The sequence below is a fragment of the Vulpes vulpes genome, chromosome 2 (assembly GCF_048418805.1).
Source record: "Vulpes vulpes isolate BD-2025 chromosome 2, VulVul3, whole genome shotgun sequence".
Taxonomy (NCBI): domain Eukaryota; kingdom Metazoa; phylum Chordata; class Mammalia; order Carnivora; family Canidae; genus Vulpes; species Vulpes vulpes.
Genome location: NC_132781.1, coordinates 23,922,501 through 23,949,872, shown reverse-complemented (window position 1 = coordinate 23,949,872; position 27,372 = coordinate 23,922,501). Strand labels below are relative to the sequence as shown.

General features: G+C 47.5%; 1 protein-coding gene across 1 annotated transcript; it reads right to left on the bottom strand.

Moving 5' to 3' along the window:
* Window positions 1-11,588: 11,588 nt before the first annotated feature.
* Window positions 11,589-23,693, bottom strand: TBX21 (T-box transcription factor 21). Its single transcript, XM_072747393.1, has 6 exons — window positions 23,081-23,693; window positions 14,520-14,674; window positions 14,084-14,205; window positions 13,384-13,542; window positions 13,185-13,246; window positions 11,589-12,947 (listed from the first exon to the last, which is right to left on the bottom strand). The coding sequence occupies exons 1-6, from the start codon at window positions 23,569-23,571 to the stop codon at window positions 12,329-12,331; spliced, it is 1,608 nt and encodes a 535-aa protein (XP_072603494.1). The 5' UTR covers window positions 23,572-23,693; the 3' UTR covers window positions 11,589-12,328.
* Window positions 23,694-27,372: the final 3,679 nt, after the last annotated feature.

The window sequence follows — 27,372 nt, the reverse complement described above, 5'->3', positions numbered from 1 at the left end:
GGAAACACTTTTCAATTAATTTTAAGCAATAATATATCAATAATTACATTAAATTTAAATTGCCCAAATTCATCAATTAGAAGACAGAGTTTATAATAGGGTTTGAAAAAATATCCATATATATATGCTGTCTCCAAGAGATTCGTGTTAGATATAAGGGCATAATAATGTCCTTATATCTAACAAATATTCCATGCAAATAGTAACCAAAAGAGAGCTGATGTGGCTATATCATTGTCAGTAGATTTTAAATTGTTTTTAAATGTTATAAGTGACAAAGAAGAACATTATATACTGATAAAATTTTCAATAACAATAATAAACATATAAACACCTAATAAGAGAGCCCCTCAAACATACCAAGGAAAAATTGACAGCAAACTAATCAGTGACTAACCCTCTGGGTTTAAGGAGTCAGTTGGGTCTGGAGAAAAGTGAGAATTGTATATAAAAGGGGATCATGAGGGATCCTTGTGGTCTTGGAAACGTTCTGCCTTTTGACTGTATTAATGTTGATATTCAAGTTGTAATTCTGTGTTATAGTCTTGCCAGTTTTGCCATTGGAAAAAACTGGGTAAAGGGTATATGAAATCTCCCTATGATTTCTTACAATGGCATGTAAATCTACAATTATTTCAAAGTAGAATATTTTATTTAAAAAATGTGTTATTGGCATAGTAATAGACAAATAGATGAATAAAAGGAAAAAATATCTAGAAAGATACCCATATATACTTTGGAATTTGACATATGATAATGATGGCATTGCAAGTGAGGAACTAATGGACTAGTTAGGTAAATGTGAGTAGGGGCTTAATATGGGGGCATATTAGGAATTATCGTTGATTTTGTAAGGTGTAATAATGACCTTGTGGCTGTGTAAGAAAATGTTATGTTTTTTAAAGATATTATTTTATTTTTAAAAAGATTTTATTTATATATTTATATTATTTTATTCATGAGAGATGCAGAGAGAGGTAGAAACATAGCAGAGGGAGAAGCAAGCTCTCTGCGAGGAGCCTGATATGGGACTCAATCCTGGGACCCCAAGATCAAGCCCTGAGCCAAAGGCAGAATGCTCAACTGCTGAGCCACCCAGGCATCCCATTAAAGATTTTATTTTTAAGGGATACCTGGGTGGCTCAATGTTGAGAGGTTGGCTTTGGCTCAGGTAGCGATCCCAGGGTCCTGGAATTGAGTCCCACATCAGGCTCCCCACAAGAAGCATGTTTCTCCCTCTGCCTATGTTTGTGTCTCTCTGTGTGTCTCTCCTGAATATATAACAAAATTTGGGGATGCCTGGGAGGCTCAGTGGTTGAGAGGCTGGCTTTGGCTCAGGTAGTGATCCTGAGGTCCAGGGATCGAGTCCCACATCGGGCTTCCTGCATGGAGCCTCCTTCTCCCTCTGCCTGTGTCTCCCCCGCCCCTCTGTGTTTTTTATGAATAAATAAATAAAATATTAATAAATAAATATCAAAAAGATTTTATTTTTAAGTAATCTTTACATCCAATATGGGGCTGAAACTTAAAACCCTGAGACTGAGTTGCATGCTCTACCGACTGAGCCAGACAGGTGTCCCCCAAATATCCTTATTTTTAAGAGATGCAAACCACAATTTTTGGAGGTGAACTCTCATGAGGTTCATAATAAACTTTAAAATGCATCTGAAAAAATAGATGCAGCAACATGGGAAAATGTTAATAATTATTAAATTTGAGAGTTTTTTGTATGTTTGAAATTTTTCATAATTTCAAATTTCAAAAGGACAAAGCTGTCAAAGATGCTATAGTACAGCATCCAAGAAACTTTCCTGGCCCTGGTGATGTTCAAGTGCCCTCTGGTCCCTACCAACCTGCTGTCAGCCCAAGGCTTGATTTCCATCCAAGTGAATCTTAGTCAGTCTTCTCTGTTTTTACAAGGTAGTCAGTCTATTGTTCCTCCAAAGCCACAGCATCCATCCAAATGTACACCCACTGCTTTTTCAATGACCTGCAACCCTAGGTTTCTCTGGCTGGGATTGAACATGAGGAACAGGTAGGCAGCAGGCTCTAATAGTACCCTCCACTTCAAACTATGGTTGTGGTCCTCACCACCAAGCTAGAAGTTTTGCTTTCTCTCATCTTTAACTCCGTGAACAAGAATTGGCCATAAGCTAAGCTTTACAAGCTTTTGCTACTCATACAGAACTTGCACTTTAATACTTCACTAAGACCTAGGAATGACAGGATCAACCTTCTCACTGATCAAAAAATAATTTCCACAGGGGCAAAATGAGGATATGGTCTCTGTCCCCCCACCCTAACCCACTCCCACACCTTTTCACCTTGTTTCCTAATCATCGGGATGAGCTGGATATACATCCTCCCACTATAGGAACTGAATGTGCAGCATTTTCTTCATCCTCTTACTCACAATGATGTGATTTGCTTGTTATGACTTGGAATGGATGTCTTAATCAGAGTTCCCTTAGTAGTCCCAGACTCCCACTCCGAACTAAAAGGAAATAGTTAACACGTGGGTATGGCTCAGAGGAAGAGAGGAGGTTTAGTAGGACCTTCAGAGGAACTGGAACCAGGAAGTTCTTCCTTACTCTCACTCTAACAATCACTCACTTCCTCTCTCATATTTTATTACTTTATCTCTTCACACATCACCTGCTCCTGTCCCCTCAAACTGCATTCTCTGCATTCTCAGTATATCTTCATATACTGAGCTTCCCTATTGCACCAGAATTTATACAACCCAAACTGAAGTGATATCCCAAACTAATGACCCCTACCCTCAATTCCTTCATGTGTCAACCTTCTTCCAAATAGCTGTGATGAGGTCTGAGGTAGAGCAGGGTCACATCATATAACATGGTCTTCAGGGGCTGATCACTGGAAAGAAGGGAGTGCAGGTAGAGTTTTCATAAAGGAGGAGTATAATCTAAAGATACAATATCTATTATTCTGCCCCCAAAGTTCAACTACTCATTTGACTGACTTATAGTTTTTTTTAAAAAAGAGTTTATTTTATTTTTTTAAAGATTTTATTTTTACTTATTCACGAGGGGCACAGAGAGAGAGGCAGAGACACACAGGCAGAGGGAGAAGCAGGCTCCCTGTGAGGAGCCTGTTGTGGGAACCCCGGGATCACATTCTGAGCGGAAGGCAGACGCTCAACCTCTGAGCCACCCAGGCGTCCCTGATTTGGTTAATAATATCAATTAGTAAGTTGCTTCACTCAATTGCCTTGCCTTTTCAAGATCCAAAAGAACATTCCAGGGAACTATTCAGCATTTTCAAAGAAATAAAAGATATCCTTAGGAGGGAATTGAGATACAAAAATATACGCCGGGATAAAGGAGAGAGAGATGACATAACACAAAATTGAAAAAAAAAAAACTAAAATTCAGTCACAGAATTTAAACTCTCAATGAAGGCTCTAAAGAGCACAACTGAATTGAAGGAAAACTAAGTAACTGTAGTGAAAGACCATTCTGATTTGATGTGTTTGGATATGATTCAGCCACATATCTATGCCACAATTTCTCTTTCATCAGATAAGTATACTTGTCATAAGGAGTACCTGGCTGGCTCAGTCAGAAGAGTATGTGACTCTTGATCTCAGCGTAGACTTCAAGTCCCACATTGGGTGTAGAGATTACTTAAATAAATAAAACTTTCTTTTTTTAAAAAAGGATACTTGTCATATAATGATATGAGCATAGGCAGTTGTGTTTTCTTAAATATTTCCTGCAATAATTCCTGTATCCCATTTTCCTACTTGGAGAAACCATTGGTAACTTAAGTATAAGTAATTCATACAAGCTGGGTTTGGCTGAGTGTGAGAAAAGACTAAACTAGTGCTTAATCTGGTTTCACCTCTTAATTCCAACAGTTACTTTTAAACCCAGCTGTTGGGTGGTGGAAGGGGAGGAGGGCGGGTGTTGGAGGGGCATGGGTGATGGGCACTGAGGCGGACACTTGACGGGATGAGCACTGGGTGTTTTTCTGTATGTTGGTAAATTGAACACCAATAAAAATTAATTAAAAAAAATAAACCCAGCTATTTATAACTCTTGTTATTATTAGCTCTTATAAAACAATAAACTAAGAAATAGCTATAACCATAGACACAAGGCATTTGTGTAAATCATAAATACAGGCATTTAAACTTCTGGATCATTGTCTCCTTAGAAATTAGTCTTCAATCATCCCCAAGTTAATATTCAGTTACTAAGATAAATTTGAAATTCTTTCCTAGAGCACAGAAGATAAGTTTTAAAAGATGAAAATAAAGGAATAGGAAGAGAACAAATGGTTGAGAGCAAGCCAAAGAATTACACATATCCCTGAAAAATAAATACTAACTGGATAAGAGGTAATCAGAGACAAAATTAAATAAAATTTTCCGAAAATAGGGGAGGAGGGAGGCCAACTTATGAAGGCTGAAAGATTTACAAGTTTTCATTCAAGATCAATGAAGAGTATTTAGTTTAAAATTTGAAAATAAATAAATAAATAAATAAATAAATAAATTTTGTATATTGGTTACAAACACAATAATATAGGAATGTTCTTAACGTATGGAACTACAGAAACAAAGAGGATACCAGAGGAAAGAGAAGCAGACAACAAATTTCAATGAATTTTAGGAATATAGGTAGCAGATGGAGGATTAACATCTGATTAAGCAAAATGAACAACAACCTAAAATGTAGCTACACCCTGAAATGCCTACAAATAGGATTAGCAATAGGTGAGCTGATTTACCACTAAATATTTCATAAGAGGCTCAGGACTTGGGAGTATCAGGCACAGTGGCAAGTGGAGTTGAGGTATGATGCTGAAAATTGGTAGGTTGGCTAAAAGTCTAAAATTATGGGTATTGAGGTGTCCATGACTGCTTCCTACCCTGAGCAGGCATATATGTCATAGAAGAACAGTATTATTGTCTAAAGAAAATGAGAACATGCATGGGACTTGGGCATGCCAAAGACAGTGGCTGAGAAAGGTGAGTCAAAGTTAAGCAAAATATTTGTAAAAGAAAAAATTGGACCTCCAATTTCTCTTTTCATATCTCATTTTTAGAGTGCTGTCAGCCAGGGAAAAATTTGAAAGGAGAACTAAATAATATCTTAGAAGAAAAGACCTCTCTGCAGTCCTCTCAGTTTCATTGTGAAGGCCCCAACCTAATAAATCAATTCCTGGTGGTGTGGCAATAAATATTTAACAACCAGCAATCTGGGAGGAAGTGTGCCCTCACTTGTAGCATTTGCTGATGTCCCTTGAAATGTCCATGGACAATTTCAACCTCCCAACGTGATGTCACTGAAAATAGGAAAAAAAAAAAAAAAAAAAGGAAAATAGGAAATAGGTGCACATTTAACTTTTTTGCAAGCTGTTTGCAGCACATCATTAGCAGTTCCCCCATCTGATCATCCTTTTGTGTCACCTGAAGTGAAGCTCAAGGGTTGATTAGTCTCTCCCCCATACACACAAAATAGCTTTTGTGCAAGCTCTAGTGCCTTGTTCTTTTTAAAAATTGTTATTATTGTTACTGTTGTTATTATTATTATTATTACTATTATTATGTTTTGTTTTGAAACATGAACAGTCAAGGATCATCAAATATTTGAGCAAAACCTCCAATATGAAAGAGTCTAAACAAGCAGATAAATAGAATTGGAAAAACAGAGATACTGGAAGCAAAAACAAACAAACAAACAAAAAACTCCCTCTTCCAATTAATATATTTAGAGATATGAGAAGATCTTTCATCCATAAAACAAGTATAAAAATATTTGGAGAAGAAGAAAGAATTTTCAGAATTAGAAACGCGGTAAGAGGAGCACCTGGGTTGCTCAGTGGTTGAGCATCTGCCTTTGACTCAGGTCGTGATCCTGGGGTGCTGGGATTGAGCCCCACATTGGGCTACTTCTCCCTCTTCCTATGTCTCTGCCTCTCTCTTTGTCTCCCATGGATAAATAAATAAAATCTTTAAAAAAAGATAAGAGAATTTAAAAGTCAACAGAATCAGAAGACAAAGAGTAGAAAGTCTCTAAAAAATAATAATAGAGAAAAATTAAAGTTAGGAAATAAAATTAAAGAATCAGGTAAAGATATCTACCATGTGATTAAAGAGAGTCGAGGAAAAGGGCATCTGACTAGCTCAGTTGATAGAGCATGCTACTCTTGATCCCCGTGTCATGAGTTCAAGCCCACATTGGGCATAGATTGCTTAAAAAAAAAAAAAAAAAAAGAATCAAGGAAAAAGGAATGGATAAAAGGGAAACTTTCTATGAATGAAGAACAAAGTCTCTGAATTGATAGATCTTATTCAGTGCCCCAGAATAATACATGGAGGGAAAATACTTTAGACTAAATCATATAAACATGGGGATCCCTGGATGGCTCAGCGGTTTAGCACCTGCCTTTGGCCCAGGGCACGATCCAGGGGTCCTGGGATTGAGTCCCACATCGGGCTCCCGGCATGGAGCCTGCTTCTCCCTCTGCCTGTGTCTCTGCCTCTTTCTCTCTCTATGTATATCATGAATAAATAAATAAAAATAAAATCTTTTTAAAAAATTAAAAAAAATAAATCATATAATCTGGAATATCCAAAGCACTGGAATTAAGGAGAAGATACAAAAACATAACACAAAGAATCACTAATCAAAATGACACCAGACTTTTTAAGGGCAATAGTGAAAATTAAAATGGAGAAATGGACAAAGGAGAAATGCCTTGAAAATTCCAAGAAGAAATTATTTCCAACCAAAGCTTTTATACCCAATAAGCTATCACTCAGATGTGCAAGTGAAATACAGGCATTTTTGGACATGTTAAAAACTCAGAATTTTTATCTCCTGTGTACCAAAAAGCTCCTCAGAAAAATAAAAGAACAAATAAACAAACAAAAGGACATGTGGTCCAAGATATAGGAGATCCAACACAAGAGAGACACTTGGATGGCTCAGTGGTTGAGCATCTGCCTTTGGCTCAGGGCATGATCCCAGAATCCTGGGATGGAGTCCCACGTCGAGCTCCACATGGGGAGCCTGCTTCTCCCTCTGCCTATGTCTCTGCCTCTCTCTGTGTCTCTCATGAATAATTTTTTAAAAAGAGAGAGAGACATGAAAGGAAATCCTCAGACTGATGGTGAAGGAAAAATCCTAGGATAATGGCTAGGCAGTACATTCCACTGCTATCATACAGCATGAAAATTATTTCCCCTCTCCTTGTATGTGTGCTGGCCTTGACTAATAGAATGTCATGGGAGTGATGCTGTTTCAGTTCCAGACCTGCCCTCTGGAGGCCTGGAAGCTCCTGTCTCACTCTTTTGGAGCCCTGAGCCAAGAAGTTTGACTACATTGCTGGAGGGCAAAGTCCAGCCATAATTTGATGTTCTCCATCTGTTGAATTAGAGACAGCATCTGTGGAAGAAAGCTTCCCCAAGTTAGTCTTCCAAAACCTATGGCTTAAAAATCAAACGTGACCTTACAAAGACCACCAAGTGTACAAAAAGGCAAATCCATATGAGTGATAATCAGAAGAATCAATTTATTTAGAGAACACTCCTGCCAAACCCTCCATAAACACCCTCTAAGTACTATCTGGAATTCTCAAATACAAAGACAGAATGGTTGTGTGTAGAATGTTTACAGAAATAAAGAATGCAGGTATAAGGGAAAACATGCATCAGGAAATCATCAGGATTATACAGTTTGGGGAGAAAATAGAACTCATAGAAATGCAAAGCATGGGGTGCCTGGCTGGCTCAGTCAGAAGAGCTTACAACTCTTGACTTTGGGGTTATGAGTTTGAGCCCCATGTTAGGTGTAGAGATTACTTAAAAATAATAAAAAATTAAGAACTAAAAAATGCAAAGTATAACATTAAAAAAACTTAATGGAGATGTACAAAAGAACTATGAAAAGTACCTCATAAACTGTGAAAATAAATTTTAATGAGTGGGCTAATTAGCACATTAGATACTGTTGAAAGTAGAATTGAACTAAAAGAGATCTCGAGAACTTATACATGCAGCATAGGAAGATGAGGAGGAAAAACATAATAGAGAGTTGTGAAACATGAATAATAATAGAATGAGAATGTCTGGCATCCATCTGAATGGAGTTCCAAAGGGTGAATTTGGAGGGAATACAAAGAAGTAAGGTTTAAAGAGATAATGATTGGGAAATTTAAGAATTAGTGAAAACCATGAATATACGGATTCAGGAAGTAAAACGTATCCCAAATATGATCAAGAAAAATAAAGGCATACCTTGTCACATCATAGCAAATCTGTTGCACATCATATATAACTAGAAGATCTGGAAAGCAGAAAGAAAAAGATAACCTACAAAAGAATGATAATTAGGGTAGCAGCAGATTTCACAACAGAAGCCAGAAGACAGTGGAATAACTTCCGTAAAATAAGAAGAAATTATTATCCATTTAAAATTGTTTACTCAGCAAAATACCACCCAATAAAGATGGGAAAATAATAATCTTTGTAACAAACACGTTTATGTGGAATTTACAAAGAAACCGCCCAATAGGAAGTTAAAAAGGATTTAGTTTAAAAAGTAGGAAAGTGATTCCAGGAAAAAGGCAGAAATGCAAAAAGGAATAGTGAACAAAGAGAATGGTGACATAAAGTTAAACCCAAGCAACTACTATCTCAACAAAGTGATACAGGAGTATAATCTGTGGGGATTAAAAAAGAACTGAAGGGGTGCCTGGAAGGCTCAGTCAGTTGAGTATGCAACTGACCTTAGGGTTGTGAGTTTGAGTCCCACACTGGGGTAAATAATTTATATATATATATATATATATATATATATATATATATATATACACACACACATATATAAATTATATATATATAAAGAGCTTACATATATATAATGAATAAATAAATAAAATCTTTTCAAAAAAAAAGATATATTTTGGTATTTTCAGTACCTTTTCAGTAAGTGGTACATTTAATAGTGAACAGAAAATAGTAGTGAATCTTTATGAGTCAAATAACAAAGCATCAAAACATATGCCCCCACACTTCTGGGAAAAGTAAAGTGTATAAAATACAACTCCCTTCACTTATATCTAGTGAAGTGAACAAAAACCATTTAAAAACAGTGGGGGATGGGTGCCTCACTGGTTCATTTGAAAAAGCATGCAACTCTTGATCTCAGGTTCATGAGTTTGAGCCCCACGTTGGGTGTTAGGTGTAGAGATTATGAAAAAAAAAAAAAAAGCCCTAAAAAAATAAAAATAAAAACAGTGGCCAAAAAGGGAGATAGGTACAATTTATTTTTTTTATTAAAAAAGATTTTATTTATTTATCCATGAGAGACACAGAGAGAGAGGCAGAGACACAGGCTGAAGGAGAAGCAGGCTTCAGGCAGGGAGCCCGACACAGGACTCCATCTGTGGTCTCCTGGATCAGACCCTGGGCGGAAGGCGGCGCTAAACCGCTGAGCCACCCGGGCTGCCCCTAGGTCTGATTTAATACCAATACTTAAGCACTCCAGAGAGTGACAGCTAAAGAGCCAGGCCAGCGGAGGAGCAATCTGCATGCAGAGCACAGTATGACAGAACTCCTAATGTCATTTACAAAAGTATGAGCTTCTATATCTAAGAAGGATGGAACCAAATATGTCTTCTTATGTTTTCCTTGTTCTGACCAGAAAGTGATGAAAAATGGCCTATAGATAGAGACCAGGAGAGAAGGGGATGTGAAGTGTGAGACATGAAGTTTTGCAAGCTACAACAGAAGGGAACACCCCATGGCCCATGATGACACCCCCTGTACTAGAATGGGGGTATGCTGGGCACCTGGGTGGCTTAGTGGGTGGGTGTCTGCCTTTGGCTCCTGGGGTCCTGGAATCAAGTCCTGCATTGGGCTCCCAGCAGGGGCTTCTCCCTCTGCCTGTGTCTCTGCCTCTCTTTCTCTCATGAATAAATAAATAAAAATCTTAAAAAAAAAAAAAAAAAACTCACTTTTGGGCAGCCTGGGTGGCTCAGCGGTTTAGCATCTGCCTTTGGCCCAGGGCATGATCCTGGGGTCCTGGGATCAAGTCCCACATCGGGCTCCCTGCATGGAGCCTGCTTCTCCCTCCGCCTGTGTCTCTGCCTCTCTCTCTCTCTCTCTCTCTCTCTCTCATGAATAAGTAAATAAAATCTTAAAAAAAAAAAAAAAGAATTGGGTATGCCCCACACTAGGGTGTAATCCCAAACAGAGTAATCCCAACTTCTGAACCTTTCCCATAAACTCCTTTCTTACCCTTAGGGAGCTCTTTCAGAAACTAGCTTTTAATTGTGAAAAACAAAAAACAAAAACAAAACTTTACCTCGAGTTCTGCGATCCCTTGGCTTGCTTGAGAGTTTTTCAGTTTTTGACAGTTTGCTTGATGAAGTTATTTTTGTATTATTAAATTCTGTAAACTAAAATTCAATAGACTAGTTTTCATTAAGAAAAAGTATTTTCAGCGGAGCCTGGCCAGCTCATTCAGTGGAGCATGCAACTCTTGATTTCAGGGTTATAAGTTTGGGCCCCATGTTGGGTGTAGAGATGACTTACAAATAAATTAAAAAAAAAAAAGCATTTCCCATATGATTCCAATGTTATAAAAAATATATTTCTGTCTATCTAACCCATTTAACATTTAATGATAATTTTTGATGGGTGGTAAGATTTGGGAGAATTTATTGCTGTCTTTTTACTTTTCTGCATTGCTTACACTCTTTATTTATTTTTTTTTTCAAGCTTACACTCTTTAAAAGAAGCCAGTGTCATTTTACAAACACAATTCAGTATGTGTATAAAGAGAAAGAGAAAAACAGAACTAGAGAATTATGACAATAGTCATTTACAGACAGTGCTTACTGTTTATCTGGCCCTGTTCTAAACTCTTTACAGGTGCTAGTTTGAATCTTATGAAATTGCCAATGTTCACTAGTTCTTTAAAAAAAAAAGATTTTATTCATTTATTCATGAGAGACATACAGAGAGAGGCAGAGACATAGGCAGAGGGAGATGCTCCCTACCGGGATCCTGATGTGGGACTTGATCCCAGGACCCCGGGAGGGATCATGCCCTGAGCCAAGGGCAGATGTTCAACCACTGAGCCACCCAGGTGCCCCGTTTGGCTGTTCTTGACCTATGAAACCAACCAACCAATCATTTCATATTATCCAATTTACATTTACTCTTTTAACCTTTGAACAATCCTGAGATGAAGATAAAGAGCCACAGTAGCTAGAAATGCAAAGCGAAGTCAAAGCTGTTCTTCCCCGCAGAGCCCGCAGCCTCCTCCCAGCCCGGTCCCTTGGTCTTGCCCTCCTACCCTCCTCCACAGGTCAGGGTGCCACACAGACGAAGGGGCCATTCTCTGTCCCAAGATGTCTTACAAAGTAGAATTGACGTGCCTTTCACTCCATTTATCCCCTAAATGAGGCCAATCTGGATTCCTAGGAGGCTCAGGTTCTTGGGGCCTTCAGCTGCTGCTGGAGAGCCATGGTGCACTTTGCACTTCCCAGTGGAGTCCCCCATCCATGTCCCCTTCCAGGGCACTGAAGCAGGACACATTCTACAGTTTCATGTTTATTTTCAGAAAGTGATGAAGACAAAAGAAATATATCCAGACACCACTCTCTGTACAATAAATAGCCTCCCCGTTCCAAAAAAAATAAAAAAGGAAAAGGAAAAAAAGCGCGCACGCATACACACAACCAACCCCCCCACAAGACATTGCTTCTTGAGGTGTGCACCATCCCCCTCTTCCTAACCCCTTCCTAGAGACCCCCTGTCTCTGAGCGGGTGGGGCCCAGGCCAGCTGCCCCAAAGTCCTCGGAGTCCTGTCGCCGACCCTGGCTGGCTGGCCGGCTGGTGTAAAATCCACGGTATTTTTATTTTCACACACACACAAACAGAAATGCCCAAAGTTCATTCTACAAAGGAAGACAGCCAAGTCTCCAGTTCCCAGCCTGCCCCACCTGGCCCCCACCCCACCCCACGGACGAGGGGAAGCTCCTTTGTGTCCAAGACCTTCTTGTTCTGTTTTCTGTTCTCCAGCTGGGAACCCACAGCCAGAAGCAGCACCAGGTAAATGACTGTAGTTAGGGCAGAGGAAGGGGCAGGGGACACGCCTCTCAGGTTTCGCAGTGGGCCCGAAGCAGCGAGGGAACCCCAGAAGCCTTCTCAGCCCCGCTCTTCCTCAACCAACTACAAAAGGAGAAGGGACGGAGGGAGCTGGGGCCTCCCAGCCCAGAGTCAGCTGTCTGCATTAGCTGGTGTCCTCCAGCCCGATGACACGGTTTCTGTCATGTCATCGGCTCAATTGGGAAAATAGCTATAAAACTGGCCTTCAGTTTCCTTATCAAAAGGAGAAGGGGCCCCAGCAGGGGAGGAGCTGTCGCCACTGGAAGGATAGGGGGAGATGCGCCTCCTCTTAGAGTCTCCTTCACCCAGTCCTGAGTCACCGGACTCTGGCCGGATGGGGGTGATCTCAGTCCACACCGAAGGGGAGCCCTGGTCCTCTGGCCCCCGTCCCTCTGAAGCTCCAGGACCAGGTTCCATGGGGAGAGTCCGCATGGTGCGGAACCAGCCGCTTGGGCCCATCTTGGGAGGGTACTGGGGGGCCATTGGCCAGCCAGCTCCAGGCGCCAGGACGTCCTGGCCTCGGTAGTAGGACATAGTGGGTCCAGGGGCGGAGGGCAGGAAGGCAGGCTTCATGCTCACTGCCCGAAACTCGGCCTCGTAGCTGTGGTCCCGGGGGCCCCCTAACCAATAGGGCTGGGAAGCCACGTCCTTGGCCTGCCCTGGAAGGTCGGGGTAGAAGCGGCTAGGAACGGGATACTGGTTGGGTAGGAGAGGAGAGTAGTGGTCTCCCCCAAGCAATTGACAGTTGGGTCCAGGCGGGGAGGGCACGCTGGTGTCAACAGATGCATACATGCTAAAAAATAAAAAGAAGAAGAAAAAGAAGGCAAAACAAACAGTGGTCACGAAGAGAACCAGTCACCTGTGAGCCTGCCTATTATTGCATGTCCCTCCCTGGACCCTCTGTGCCTGGCCAGCCCTCCAGCATCCATCCCACCTCCTCCCACCCCCTAGGGGCAAAGACGAGACATGCTCCAGTGTTTGGAGTCAAACCTCCATAGGCCCTTGGTGAGCTAGAACCAGTGGCACTTACGACTCAAAGTTCTCCCGGAATCCTTTGGCAAAAGGGTTATTATCAATTTTCAGCTGAGTGATCTAGAGAGAGGGGAAACAGAGGCACCTGAGTCCTGAGTCTGGGGCTAGGCAACTTCCAAATTCCCCACCAGGGAAGACTGCGGACCCCACTGTCCCGTTCCTGCCCCTCGCAGCTCAGGCCCGCCAGCTGCCCTTACCTCCGCATTCTGGTAGGCGGTCACGGCAATGAACTGGGTCTCTTGGAAGGTGAAGATGTGTGTGTTGGAAGCGTTGCAGGCCGCCTCCGGCTCCCCGTCGTTCACCTCAACGATGTGCAGCCGAGGCTGGTACTTATGGAGAGACTGGAGCACGATCATCTAAGAGAGAGCCGCATGCTTGTAGCCCTCTGGCCAGGCTAGAGGGGACCCTGAGGTCATCACGTCCATTCCCCTGCCCTGCTACCGGGTAACTTCCCCCAGGCCCTCCCGCTCTGGTCCCCAGCCTCTCCAGGGCACCAGTTCTGCCCTCTTTGCCTGTTTCCCACCCCGGGATGTCTACTGTGACCAAGGTATTAGCACAAGCAGGGCTTTTCAGGGGTGGGGCTCTGTTAACAGTATTGCTCAACTAGGAAAGACTTGGTATCCATTCTCTGGGCGGGGAGGGCCCACTGGCACCAACTCTATGCCCAGCATGGTGCACCAGTGACAGTGGCCTGGGGCTCAGTGAAGAAACCCCCAGGGCTGGCTTGGCCCATGCCATCCTGAATGCAACCCCGTGCGAGTCCACTCCCTCCCACCTCATCTCCACAACACCCCCCCCCCAAGGTGAGTGGAAAAAGAACCAAAGTCAGAGAAGAAGAAAAGTGACTTTCACAGAACAGAATCAGTCAGGGGAGGTGGAGGGTGCAAGGAGTCCCACCTGGGTCACATTATTAGAGGCCCCTTTGTTGTTGGTGAGCTTCAGTTTCCCGAACGAGACTTCCTGGCGCATCCAGTGCGCTCCAGTGTTGGGGGAATCTGGGTGGACGTACAGGCGGTTTCCTGTGGACAGTGAACCTCTTTGGCACGCAGCCCCTGGGGACCAGGCCCCTGGTGATGGGCGGCTTCTTCGCCCATTCTAGGGTGGCAGGGGGAGGACCGGATAGGGCAGAGAACTGAGTAGAAGACAGGTTAAAGCAGACTAGAGTAGACAGGACAAACAGAATGGGAGTGAGAAGCGGGAGGGGATAAGGGTGAGACCAGGAATTAAATCTTAGGTCTGGTGGGGCAGGGGCTTGGGGGTTCCTCCTGGATCCACCAGGGGGCGCCCAGTCTCGGAGAGAAAGAGTGCCCACCGCTCCCCAGGGCACTCCTACCTGGCATGCTGCCCTCAGCCTTTCCACACTGCACCCACTTGCCGCTCTGATACCGCCAGTGGTGCTGGTCCACCAAGACCACATCCACGAACATCCGGTAATGGCTGGTGGGCTCCAGCCCCGCCACAGTAAATGACAAGAACGGGAACATCCGCCTGAAAAGAGAGAGACCCCCCAGCATCTGTCAGCCCCCCGACCTCACAGCCAGCTGACCCTGCGCAAAGGCTTTCGGTGGTGTCCTAGAGGCACTTCCATCTGGTGAAAGAACCTACTGGAAATGATAATGGAGTGTGCCAACCAGTTCTTAAACACCACCATATTTTAAAAATTAAATTAGGGCAGCCCCGGTGGCGCAGCGGTTTGGCGCTGCCTTCAGCCCAGGGTCTGATCCTGGAGACCCGGGATCAAGTCCCACGTCCGGGTTCCCTGCATGGAGCCTGCTTCTCCCTCTGCCTGTGTCTCTGCCCCTCTCTGTGTGTGTGTGTGCGTGTCTCTCATGAATAAATAAATAAAATCCTTAAAAAAAATTTAATTATATAAACTTACAATTAAGTACATTACATTATAAGCCAAGGTACTAAATCATCAAAAATCATCACTTCTCAGTTCATTTGCTACAGTTCACTATCATCTCTGCTCTTTTTCTTTTTTTTTTAAAGATTTTATTTATCCATTCATGAGAGATACAGAAAAGCAGAGACAGGGATCCCTGGGTGGCGCAGCGGTTTGGTGCCTGCCTTTGACCCAGGGCGCGATCCTGGAGACCCGGGATCGAATCCCACGTCAGGCTCCCGGTGCATGGAGCCTGTTTCTCCCTCTGCCTGTGTCTCTGCCTCTCTCTCTCTCTCTCTCTCTGTGACTATCATAAATAAATAAAAATTAAAAAAAAAAAAAAGAAAGAAAAGCAGAGACACACGCAGAGGGAGAAGCAGGCTCCCTGTGGAGAGCCCAATGTGGGACTCGATCTCAGAACCCTGGGATCACACCCTGACCCAAAGGTAGACTCTCAACCACCGAGCCACCCAGGTGTCCCTCATCTCTGCTCTAGAGGTGACTTACACCTCTTGTTCCTGTATGACAGAAATACCAGACAGCCACTGCCTGGCTCTTCCCGACTCTGCATTCAGTGATACCACGTGCGAAGCTCAAAATCAGCCATCACGGGAGTATTTACACCACGGAAATCAGCAAATGCTGTGAATCAGGGCTTTTTAAATGTTTCTCTTTTTTCTTTTCTTTTCTTTTCTTTTCTTTTTTTTTTTTTTGGTGGGGTGAGCTAACATGAGGGATAGTTTTACCTCGCCAAGTAAATTGACAGTTCTTTTTCTTTTCTTTTCTTTTTAAGATTTTATTTATTTGGGCAGCCAGGGTGGCTCAGCAGTTGAGCACCGCCTTCGGCCTAGGGCATGACCCTGGGGTCCGGGGATCGAATCCGATGTCAGGCTCCCTGCGTGGAGCCTGCTTCTCCCCTCTGCCTGTGTCTCTGCCTCTCTCTCTCTCTGTGTCTCTCGTGAATAAATAAATAAAATCTTAAAAAAAGATTTTATTTATTCAAAAGAGACACAGAGAAAGAGGCAGAGACACAGAAAGAGAAGCAGACTCCCTGCTGGGAGCCCAATGGGGGGGGGGGGGCCTCGATCCTAGGACCCTAGGATCATGACCCAAGCCAAAGGCAGATGCCTAACTGACTGAGCCACCTAGGCGACCCTCAATGTTTTTCTCTCAGAGGGTCAGTTGCTAGATATTAGCTGCATGCCACTGTTGCTAACCTTAGTCTGCTTCCTGGTGAGGAGCAAAGCCACAAGCCAGCCCCCTCAGGCACTTCCCTGTAGGCCCTCATGCCTCAGTCCTCCAAGCTCTGGTGTGGTCTTGGTCCCCGACCCATCTTTCCATGGCAGCTGGCCATTACCGTGCTAACACTCCCAGCCCTGTGGCACCCACCCTCAGCCTGCCCCATCCTCCCGGGCCTGGTGTCTGTAGTATGGCCTGCCCCAGGCCTGAGCCTTCAGAGAAGTACCCAAAATCCTAGATGGAACTTCCCATCCACCTGAAAGAGTTCTGTTAAGCACAATCCTCACACTCAAAGTCCTGCTTCCCAGGAAAAGTGGAGGAAGTTGAGGTTGGGATGCTGCCCTAACCTCCATTGTGCCAGTGTAATAGATTCTGAGAAGGAAGCACTTCCATACCACAACCATCTCTGTCACTTCCACCATCTCCACCCCCACCTGCACCATCACTACAATCCCACCTTCACCAACACCCCCCATCACCACTATCACGACGACCAACATCACCATCCCCACCTTCACCATCACTACAACCACCACCTCCACCAACACCCCTCATCACCACTGTCACTACAACCACCATCACCACCCCCATCACCACTATCACTACAACCACCATCACCACCCTCACCTGCACCATCACTACAACCACCACCACCATGGATACCCTCCATCACCACTATCACTACAACCACCACCTCCACCACCACCCCCATCACCACTATCACTATACCTATCACCACCATCAACACCCTCCATCACCATCACTACAACCACCACCTCTACCATCACTGCCCCCATCACCAAACCATCACTTCCATTATCACCATCACTACAATTATCCTTTCCACCACCAGTACCAACACCAATACTATCGCTAATTCTAATGGGATAGCTTTTCTTTTCAAACCCAAAGAGGAAGAACAGAATTTTCAGGATGGCAGACCCAAATCCTCATCAGAACTACTTTTCATTCCCACACACTTCTCCCCAACTCCTACGAGAAGTCATGGGAAGAAAGACACCAGTCTATGAGTCAGGAAACCTGGAGGAGGGAGAGTTCCAGAGGCCTAGGAATACTTTGGGGTGCACCCTAGTCCCCAGAAGCTCCCCGAGCAACACCATTAATAACCTTGGGAAAGTCTCCCCACAGTCCTGTCTTCTCCAGACTCTCCTATGCTGAGAAAAAAAAAAAGAGACTCACTATAGCCCCTATAGCCCCCATCCCCTGGAGTAAGTTAATTCCCAAAGCAAACCTGCTTCTTCACACAAAAATGGAGACAAGAACTCTTATCCATTTTTCCTCTGAGAGCTGTGAAGCAGTTTGAAAGATGTGAAACTCAGCTCATCCGGTCCCTCCTCCACCCAACCCTCTTGCAGGCCCAGAGCTATCAAGGCCCTCTCGCCTGGCGGAAGGACCCCGAGCAAAAGTCCAGGCTCTAGCTCCAGGCTCTGGGTTTCAGGGGCTCAGTGGGCCAGTTGGCTTGAGAAATCAAAGGTCAGGGATGGGACCTGGAGCGATTAAGGCTGCTGGGACAGTATTTTCAACGCATCTCTACTACCAACTCATTCTATGACAGTGGTCAGGTTGCTCGGGTTTTTTGTATTATAACCAGTTCCTATCCAAACTTGTATGAATAAAGGAAGAAAAGGATATATTCATTGTGCCTCTCCTTAGCAGCAGCCAGTTCACCTGAGATGTAAAATGTTATTTCCAATTTTATACTCAAAGAAAACAAGAATCGGAGAGCCGAGGTGACGCTCCTTGGTGGGAAACAGAGTCTGTGTCTCCTGACATCGGCAACCATGCTGTGGTGTTCATCTCTCTACCCTGCTTATCTCTGGTGGAGGGAAGTGAAGGAGACACGGGAAGAGGATGGAGGAAAGGAAGAGGAGAAGACAGGTCTCGTTTCACCCTAAAAGTCTAGAATCACTGCCAGCTGGAATCCCAAAATAGCCCCTGCTTTACATGACACTTTGCTGGGAAGGAACAGGGTCTGGTGCCAAACTAAGCTCTCCAGAAAGACCACTTATCATTCTGCCCTGAGAGGACAGAGCCCAGGACTCTAAATTCCTCCACTGCTGCTCAGGACTATCCCATCTTGAAATGAGATAGTCCCATCTTGAAATGACTCGCAGGGTCATCATACTACACCCCCGCCCTATCCTGAACACCTCTGATACGCTCCAATTCACCATCATCACGTACAAATCACAAGGAGGCAGTTTTTTCTAAGTCATGTTGGCAAGATGTTTTAAAACTGATTATCTAATGCCAATGAGTCTGTGGGGAAATGGGTGCTCTCACACACTCTTCGTGGGGGGTGTAAATTAGCAGCATCTTTCAGAAGGATACTCCGGCAGTGCCTCGGGCCTATCGAACTGTAAACTGCTCAGGCATCAAAGGATCTCCTCCTTCCATCAACCTCAGACCCAACTTAGTAGAAATCGGACAGCCGCTAGCAAATAGCCAACAGAAAGTAAAGCTGTATTCATCTGCCCCAAGAGAAATGAAGCCAGTAAGTCCAAATTAAAGCAGGCTTCAAGCTTCAATAAACAAACAAACAGACAAACAAATTGTTTTAAAGATCTAAAAAGTTCTCAAGGTCAGGAATGTAGGCAAGGGGAGGCCACCATGGCTATGAGGCCAGTGATCAATGATGGAGGACAGGGTGGCACTGTATTGTTTTCTCGACCGCTAAATTCACACATGCACACATAAATGCAAATTGAGCTTCTTAACAACAGAGCTACCCAAAGTTATCTTAATTATAATAATCAACTAATCACACCCAGAAAAGTGGGGATTGCCAGCAACGAATGCACACCCACACACCCACACACACAGACGCCCGCCTCTCTCTTCCTCTACTGAGAACGTCTACCATCAACTCTTCGATGCACGCTGACACATTCACAGCACACACACACACACACCCAGCACCACACCAAAACACAGCACAAGTCCGGGGTAGACACCCCGAATCTCCACAAACATGCAGAGTGGAACTCCAACATTTCCAACTGTCCAGTCCAACATTGGGTCTCACTTTCTCCTCCCCACCTCAGAGACTGGGTCAGGCTCTGGTGCTGGGAAGTGCCATCCCTCAATGCCCAATCCCGTTGCTGCCCATGGAGGACAGACTATGTCACTTGTCCATACTGAAGGAGGGGTCTTGGGTGAGTGGGAGAGGAAGGATTTGGGAGGGAGTGAGTCAGCCCAAGGCAAAAAGGCCGTGGGGCTGTGGGTGGGCCTGGGCTAGGAGGATTTTTCAGAAAGGAAGAAGGCCGTGGGTGATGTGGTAGTGACTGGCAGGTCACTGGAACCCACAGAGGGACAGTCCGCCCTCCAAATGGGAGAGAAAGGGTGCTGTTCTCTGAGCCCTTGATCTTCAGAAGCCAGTAGCAGAAGGAAATGGCCGCCGAGTTCCCAGATCTCTGGAGCCCAGGTTCAGGTACCTGGGTGATGTGGGCTGGTGGGGCTGAACAGGGGCCTCTGTGTTCTCTGTCCCCTCCATCCCACCACAGGGCCTCTGAGGTCTGATTTGAGGGGAGGGACCAAAGAAAATGGTGAGGGGCCACTGCCCTCTTCCAACGGGGACCCCATGGTGTCGGAAGCCATCCCTCAGATAGATGGAAAGCATAAGGATTGTGAAACACACATACACACACACACAATTATGAAATGATCAGGGAAATTTGATGATATTTATGAAATTCTTCGCAGTATTGCTAACAATATTGTGTTTACTTTTAAAAAGCCATTTTTAGGGGACCTGGGTGACTCAGTTGAGTGTCCAACTCTTGATTTTGGTTCAGGTCTTGATCTCAGGGTCATAAGATGGAGCCCCATGTCGGGCCCCATGCTGGGTGTGAAGCCTGCTTAGGATTCTCTCTCTCCCTCACCCCCCCAATAAATAAATAAATAAATAAATAGACTTGTAAAAAACTATGTTTAGATCTACATAGAGAAATTTTAAGAATGAAGGAATAGGGGATCCCTGGGTGGTTCAGCGGTTTAGCGCCTGCCTTCTGCCCAGGGTGTGGTCCTGGGGTCCTGGGATCAAGTCCCACATCAGGCTCCCTGCATGGAGCCTACTTCTCCCTCCGCCTGTGTCTCTGCCTCTCTCTCTGTGTCTCTCATGAATAAATAAATAAAATCTAAAAAAAAAAATGAAGGAATATAATGCCTAGGATCTACTTACTAAATACTTAACACCATCACAATGCAATTGCAGACTAGGCGGTGGGAGGCAGAAGCAAGGATAAAGAAGAAACAAGATTGGCCCAGTGGTAACAACTGTTGAAGCTGGGTGATGGGTAGATGGAGGCCTGTGAGGTTTTTCTCTGTACTTTTGTACATATTGGAATTTTTCATAATAAAAGAAAATAAGTGTATGGATCTAAAGGGGAGACAACAAAACTTGTCAAGAGAGAATTATTCAGCAAGAACATAAAGGAAAGAAGGAAGCCACAGGGGTAGTGGCGGTGACCTTGCAGAGACACATCCCCGTGAGACACCCCCTAACCAGGCTGCGGGCAGCCCACAGCCGGCCCCACACCCACCGGATCCCTGAAGTTCTGGCCAGTGGTCTGCCCAGCCCACCCCTCAAGACTTGAAGGGCAGGGCCCTGGCAGCAGGTTGTAGGGAGACCTCGGCCAGGCCCCCAGGATGGGAGGGCTTCCTGAGTACCCAAGAGGCCTGAGTTCAGGTCTGCTGTGTGACTGAGGACAAGCCACCAGCTGTCCCCATGCCTCAGTGTCCCTAGCTGTGAATGGGGAGACCTCTCTACGTACGGAGCACACGGTGAAAGAATGGAAATGAAAGCACTCTGAATGCATCAAGGCCGTTGGACAGCAGAGGCGGCTGTTTTTACTCCTGGCCTCGAGGGGCTGGGTTCGGGTGCCTGTTCTGCCAGCGACAGGTGTGCTGTGTAACCTCGGAAGAGTCTCTTCCTGTCTCTGAGCCCATTTCCCTGTCTGTGAAGGAAGGGGACTGGAGAGGATCTCCTGGGTCCCCTCCAATTCAGACCTGAGAGGACTAAGAAGCCTGGGCTGTGTGCCTGGGAGCACTCAGAGGGGGCTAGGGTTGGGGGGACGCAGAGAGGAATTATCAGAAGGCTGAGGGCATAAAGGCCACACCAGAAAAGAAAAGGCCAACTTTCCTGAGTTCATCCCAGAGAAAGAGGAACAGCTCAGCCCCTTGGAGCTATTTGTGGTTGGTGGACCCATCAGTCCATCCCAGGCCACCCCACAGAAATCCCTGGAAAGGAAGAACGTCCCAGCAATGCCTAGATGGAATGCCAATCCCCCTGGGCCTGCATGGCTTCCCTACCCTTTTCCTAAGCCCCACACTGGGTATCTGCCCTTCAACTCCTCCTGGCCGCACTGATGACACAGGTCCTCCACGCAGAGGTCCTCCCTGGTCCCCTGCTGAGCAGGCCCTTCCTGGGAGGGATGGGTGCAGGCTTTCACATGCCAGACCCAGGCAGGGCCCACTCGGCATTGCTTACTAAACAAATACCGCACCGGTGGCAAGTTTCTCTTTCTTTCCCCGGAAGCAGTACCCTTGGCCCCAAACCCTACCCCTCTTGCACTGGGCTCAGGGGACCCTGAGCCATGGACCCATGGGTTCCCAATGCTGGATCCTACCCTGGAAAGTATCTGGCCAAGGGTGAGGCAAGACTTTCAGGGGACAGACCTGGGAGGGAGCAGAGTGAGACTGGCTGCCAGCTGGGGCGGGTGGGTTAGCTTCACCTACTCAGGCCCATGGGTATGTGTGCTCTCCGGTGGGGCCTGTGCCTAGAAGGGATCTGTGCCCCCCACACACTTTACCATCCCCCCCAAACACACTCACACCAGACATATGAGCTCTCAAAGTACTACCGGAAAGGAAACTTGGCAACTGCTCCTCCATGTCACCAAATCCTAGGGCTTACCCACCTCCCAAAACTGACCTGTGCACAACAGCAGCAAAAAGCCTGGGAGAGGTGTGCGGTGGGAGGGTGGGAGTAAGAGAGGTGGGGGTAGAGTGGGGATAAGAGAGGTGGGGGGGTAAGAAAGGTGGGGGTGGGATGGGGGTATGAGAGGTGGGGGGGTGGAGCTGGGTTACTGGCCACAGCACAGGACCCTGCCCTCTCTCCCCCATCTCCCCACACATAGGGGCAAAGAGGGGTCCTGCCCCATCAAATCCAAAACGCAGCCCCCCTCTGCTCATGGGGCCCCCCCATCGAGGTAGAAAGTGGGGCAAGGGCACACCCCAATTCTGGGTGAAACCAGAGGTAACTTCTCCCTCAAGTAACTTCGCATTGCACCCACTCTCTCCATCTCCCTCCTGAGTTCTGCCTGTTGGTGTAACTTTCTGGGAGAAAACAGCCCCCAGAACTTTCCTGTCCGCGCTACAACTCCCTCCCCGCTTCCCCCAAAGCCTAAGCCCCACTGTGAGCCGCAGGGAGACACTAGCAAAGTCTAGACTGGAGAGAGGAGAGGAGAGGGGAGAGGGGAGAGGGGAGAGGGGAGAGGGGAGAGGGGAGGAGAGGAGAGGAGAGGAGAGGAGAGGAGAGGAGAGGGGAGAGGAGAGGGGAGAGGGGAGAGGGGAGAGGGGAGGAGAGGAGAGGAGAGGAGAGGAGAGGGGAGAGCGGAGGAGGGGAGAGGGGAGAGGGGAGAGGGGAGAGGGGAGAGGAGAGGAGAGAGGACCACCCCCGCCCCGGTCCGGCGGGCGCGCGGGTCCCAGGCTCCCCGGCGCCGGCGTCGGCGGCCGCGCGTCTCACTCACCGCCCCTGCTTGGTGATGATCATCTCCGTCTGGTGCTGATTGAACTTGGACCACAACAGGTGGTTGTTGAGCGCGACTCTCAGCTTCCCCGACACCTCCAGCCCCGCCGGCAGCGCGTAGTCCTCGCGCGGCCCCGCGTAGAGCCCGGAGCGCGGGTCGGGGGCCGCGTAGCCGTCCCCGGGCTGGTAGCCCTCGGCGCTCGCCGCGGGCGGGAAGGGCTCGCCCACCCCGGGGAAGCCGGCCGCCTGGGGCCGGGGCGGGTAGGCGTAGGCTCCGAGGAAGCGGCCCGGCGGGGCGGGCACCAGGGCGCCCCCGGCGTAGGGCGCCCCCAGGCTGGCGCCCCCGCGACGGTCGGCCGCGTCCTGGGCGCCGGGCTCCGGGTAGAAGTAGCGGTTCTGCGGGTCGGCGCCGGGCGCCCGGCCCTCGTCGCTCGCCGGCATCGGCTCGGTGCCCGTCAGCATGTCTCCGCAGCCCCGCGCCACGATGCCCATCCGGGGCGGGCTGGCACCTTCCCGCAGCCGTCGGGGACCGGCCGCTCTCCGCGCGGGGGCGGGCGCGGGGGCGCGGGGGGCGGGGCCCGGGCGCGGGCGCGGGGGCGGGGGCGGGGGCAGAGGCCCCCAGCGGAGCCCGGCCTCGGACGCCTGGGTCCTGCGCCCGCGTCTGGCGGGCGCGCGGCAGCTCCCGGGCTCCCTCGCCAGCGGGCCGCTGTCACTAGCGTCGCGGCGCCTTTGCTGTGGCTTTATGAAGCTCCCTGGGCTCCCCCCACCCCACCACCTCGGCGCCGCCCCGCCTCACCCCGCCCCCTCGTGGCTAATAGTCGGCAAATTCTATGCAGTAGCGGAGGCCTGGAGGCCCCCACGGTGTGGCGAGTCCCCGCGCGCCGCGCAGCTCGCCCTTAAAGACCGCCTTCTGGAAGAGTCCACCCGTCCGCCTGAAACGCCAGCCCGTTCCTCTCCTCTGGACCCTCGTGGACATTCCACCCATCCTTCAAGGCTCAGCTCAAAGGTCCCCTCCTACAGGAAGCCTTCGGTGATGGCGATGGCCCGGATGGGACTCACAGGGCGTCTGGCAGCGCTGGCAGGCAGCTCAGAGCGACCAGCAGGGTCTGCGCTCAAGTCCCAGCCGCTTAGGCCCGGAACGTTCAACGGATCTCCTGAAGCGCTCCGTGCCCCCAGGCCCTGTGCTAAGTGGCTCCCCCCCCGCAGTGTTCGTGTTCTTCCTCCAGCCCAGAGACCCAGGTGGGCTCTGTCCTATGCAGCTTGTTCCTCCAGCCCCCAGCTGGGAAGCTGGCCCGCAGCAGGCACAGATCCTTGAAGGCGACTGCATGGCTGCAACCGCAGATTTGCAGGGCCCTGGGCCTGGGAAGGCAGCAAAAGCACCAAGAGTGCAATGACCTGTCGCTGCTCAGAGCCTTGGCCCTGGCTCTGCCTGTCACTCAGGTATGTGTGACCTGGGCAAGTCACTTCCCCTGCCTGAAAGGCAGCCTCACCTACCTCATCCGTGGAATGGGGGAAACACACTGATCTACTTTTCCGAGGGGCTGTGAGCCTTACCTGAGAGGCTGGGCCTGGGCAGCACCTGGAGCCATCTGGAAAGCTACTCCAATCAGTTTCAGAGCTGGCTCACAGGAAGGACACCCACTTGTCCTGCGTGATAGGACCACCAGACCAGAGCTTTTCTTGCTCTTCCTTTTCTGTTGACTAACACAGAGTCTTTTTATGAAGAAAACAATCCCCCCTCCAGTTGAAAATAGCATCTTTGAGAGTTTTCCTGCATATAAGATAAAACATACTCATAGCAAATTTAAGCAGTAAAAGTAAAAATAGGACTGTATAAACCACCCCGAATCCCCCCCGCAAGAGGCAAACAGAATTATGATTTTGGTGAACACCCCTCCAGACATCACTCCCTGCACACAGCCCTTCTGTCTTTTGTGTGCATGCACACACACATACACACACACAATTTTATATAAATACCACATGTGCTGCTTTGTAATGTGTATTTTTTTTCACTCAACAAGGTGTCATGGAATTTTTTACATATAGATAAAGATTTACATTTTTAAGAGTGTTTTGAAAAATACTTTCACATTTTCATCATGTTAAAGGTTAACCTCTCCTTTCCCCACTCCCTCCCAGACCTGGCTTCTCCCCTGGGGGCTGCCCCATCTCTACATCTCTGTCCCAGCCCAACAGGGCTTCACCCGTAGGGGTCCACGGGGACTCTCTGCTCCCAACTAGAGCTGAACCGAGAGGCAGGCTGGCAGGTGAAGGCAAAGCTGGAGATCCCAGGAGGTGGGCATGACCCAGGGAGGGTGGGGGAAGAGAGAAGCAGCCCATCCTCTAAGGATGGAGACCAGGTACACGACAGCACGAACACCAGGGACTGGCACCTCCTACCCCTTTACCCACCATTTCCCCCATGCCCTAGGGAGGAAGGAAGTTTCTGCCTGCTGTTCCAAGTGAGGCAGCATTGCCTGAAAGAGATGGCGACCTTGGGACCCTTGGCTACTTTTTGAGAAACATGAGAGATTTCAGTATGACTTCCCTGAATGACTAATTTCCCCAGGAGACTTGAATGCTGACATCTCTTTGGGGGGACATTTTTGCTAAGTACTTGGCTGTGGAAGGCCAAAAAGAGTCTTGTTCCTCCCTCTCTCCCCCTCCTTTTTTCCACATTAATCGTCAGATCAAGAGATCTATCCATCCCCCTGCCCCGGAACAGGATGCCCCAAGCTCCCACGCAGGTATCTAGGGCAGGGGGTATTATGAATCTCAGGATCAGATGGGCCTGGGAACACGTCCCTGGAGGAAGACAGAGGTTATAGGGGCAGTCTCTCTTTAACCTGATGGGCTGTTACGGGATCGTCAACCCCAGATTCCTCACCCCCTTACTCCAATTTCTTCCACCCAAAAAAGAAAGTGCTTGTGAAAAGCGGGGGCTGAGTGGCCCTAGTGTCACCACTGCCAGTCCCGCCCCTCTGCCAGCTTGGGTGAGAAGAAGAACCCTGGCAGTGACACCTCCTCCTCCTGTTGCCACCTCATCCTCTTCCCAGGCCCCAGGGCTGGAGAGGTGGGAAAGGAGGAGCAGGAGGCCAGGCCCCCTGGGATCCCTTCACTTCCCCATCACTGTCCCTCCTGGCCCCTCTCCCATCCCATCCACATGCTGAGCTTCCAGAAGGCTGGTCCACCAGGATAAGCAACACAAGGTGTGTGTCCAGGATTTGAGAGTCATGGTCTCCAATAAATATCACATGTTATGACACAAGCTGGATAGTGGATATGGGAAACTGAATGACCCATCAATTCATGGCCACCATTCATGGCCAAGCCCAGCAGGGCTGGAAACCTGGCCTCTTGACTCTTGATCTAAGTGTTCTTCCCACAAGAATGTCTGCCTTCCATTTTGAGTCAGAACAATAATAATTAATGAGGGGATCCCTGGGTGGCGCAGCGGTTTGGCGCCTGCCTTTGGCTCAGGGCGCGATTCTGGAGACCCGGGATCGAATCCCACGTCAGGCTCCCGGTGCATGGAGCCTGCTTCTCCCTCTGCCTATGTCTCTGCCTCTCTCTCTCTCTCTCTCTCTCTGTATGACTACATAAATAAAAAATAAAAAATAAAAATTAAAAAAATAATAATAATTAATGAAAAGTCATGCTATCCCGTTGCAAACGGTTTAGGAAACAGAAAAGAAAATTGTCCCTAACCCACCAGCTTGGACGCTAGTTTTCTTCACCCTGTTGTCCTATGTACGTTTTCGAGGTTCCTTTTCAAACTGATTTAAGACTCAAAATGAGAGGCACCTGAGTGGCTCAGTGGTTCAGTGTCTGCCTTTGGCTCAGGGCATGATCCTGGGGTTTTGGGGTCGAGTCCTGCATTGGTCTCCCCACAGGGATCCTGCTTTTCCCTCTGCCGATGTCTCTGCCTCTCTCTGTGTGTCTCTCATGAATAAATAAATAAAATCTTAAAAAAAAAAAAAAAGAAGGGGGTTGCCTGGGTGGCTCAGCGGTTGAGTGTCTGCCTTTGGCTTGGGACGTGATCCTGGAGTTCTGGGATCAAGTCCCGCATCAGACTCCCTGAATGGAGCCTGCTTCTCCCTCTGCCTATGTCTCTGCCTCTCTCTGTGTCTCTTATGAGTAAATAAATGAAAATCTTTAAAATAAATAAATAAGGGATCCCTGGGTGGCGCAGCGGTTTGGCGCCTGCCTTTGGCCCGGAGCGCGATCCTGGAGACCCGGGATCGAGTCCCACGTCGGGCTCCCTGCATGGAGCCTGCTTCTCCCTCTGCC

Coding starts and splice junctions, on each gene's coding strand:
- TBX21 (XM_072747393.1), bottom strand. CDS start 23,571: ATGGGCATCGTGGCGCGGGGCTGCGGAGACATGCTGACGGGCACCGAG. Junction 14,206..14,519: donor GGCTGAGGGCAGCATGCCAG/GTAGGAGTGCCC, acceptor CACTGTCCACAG/GAAACCGCCTGTACGTCCAC. Junction 13,247..13,383: donor CCGCCTACCAGAATGCGGAG/GTAAGGGCAGCT, acceptor CCCTCTCTCTAG/ATCACTCAGCTGAAAATTGA.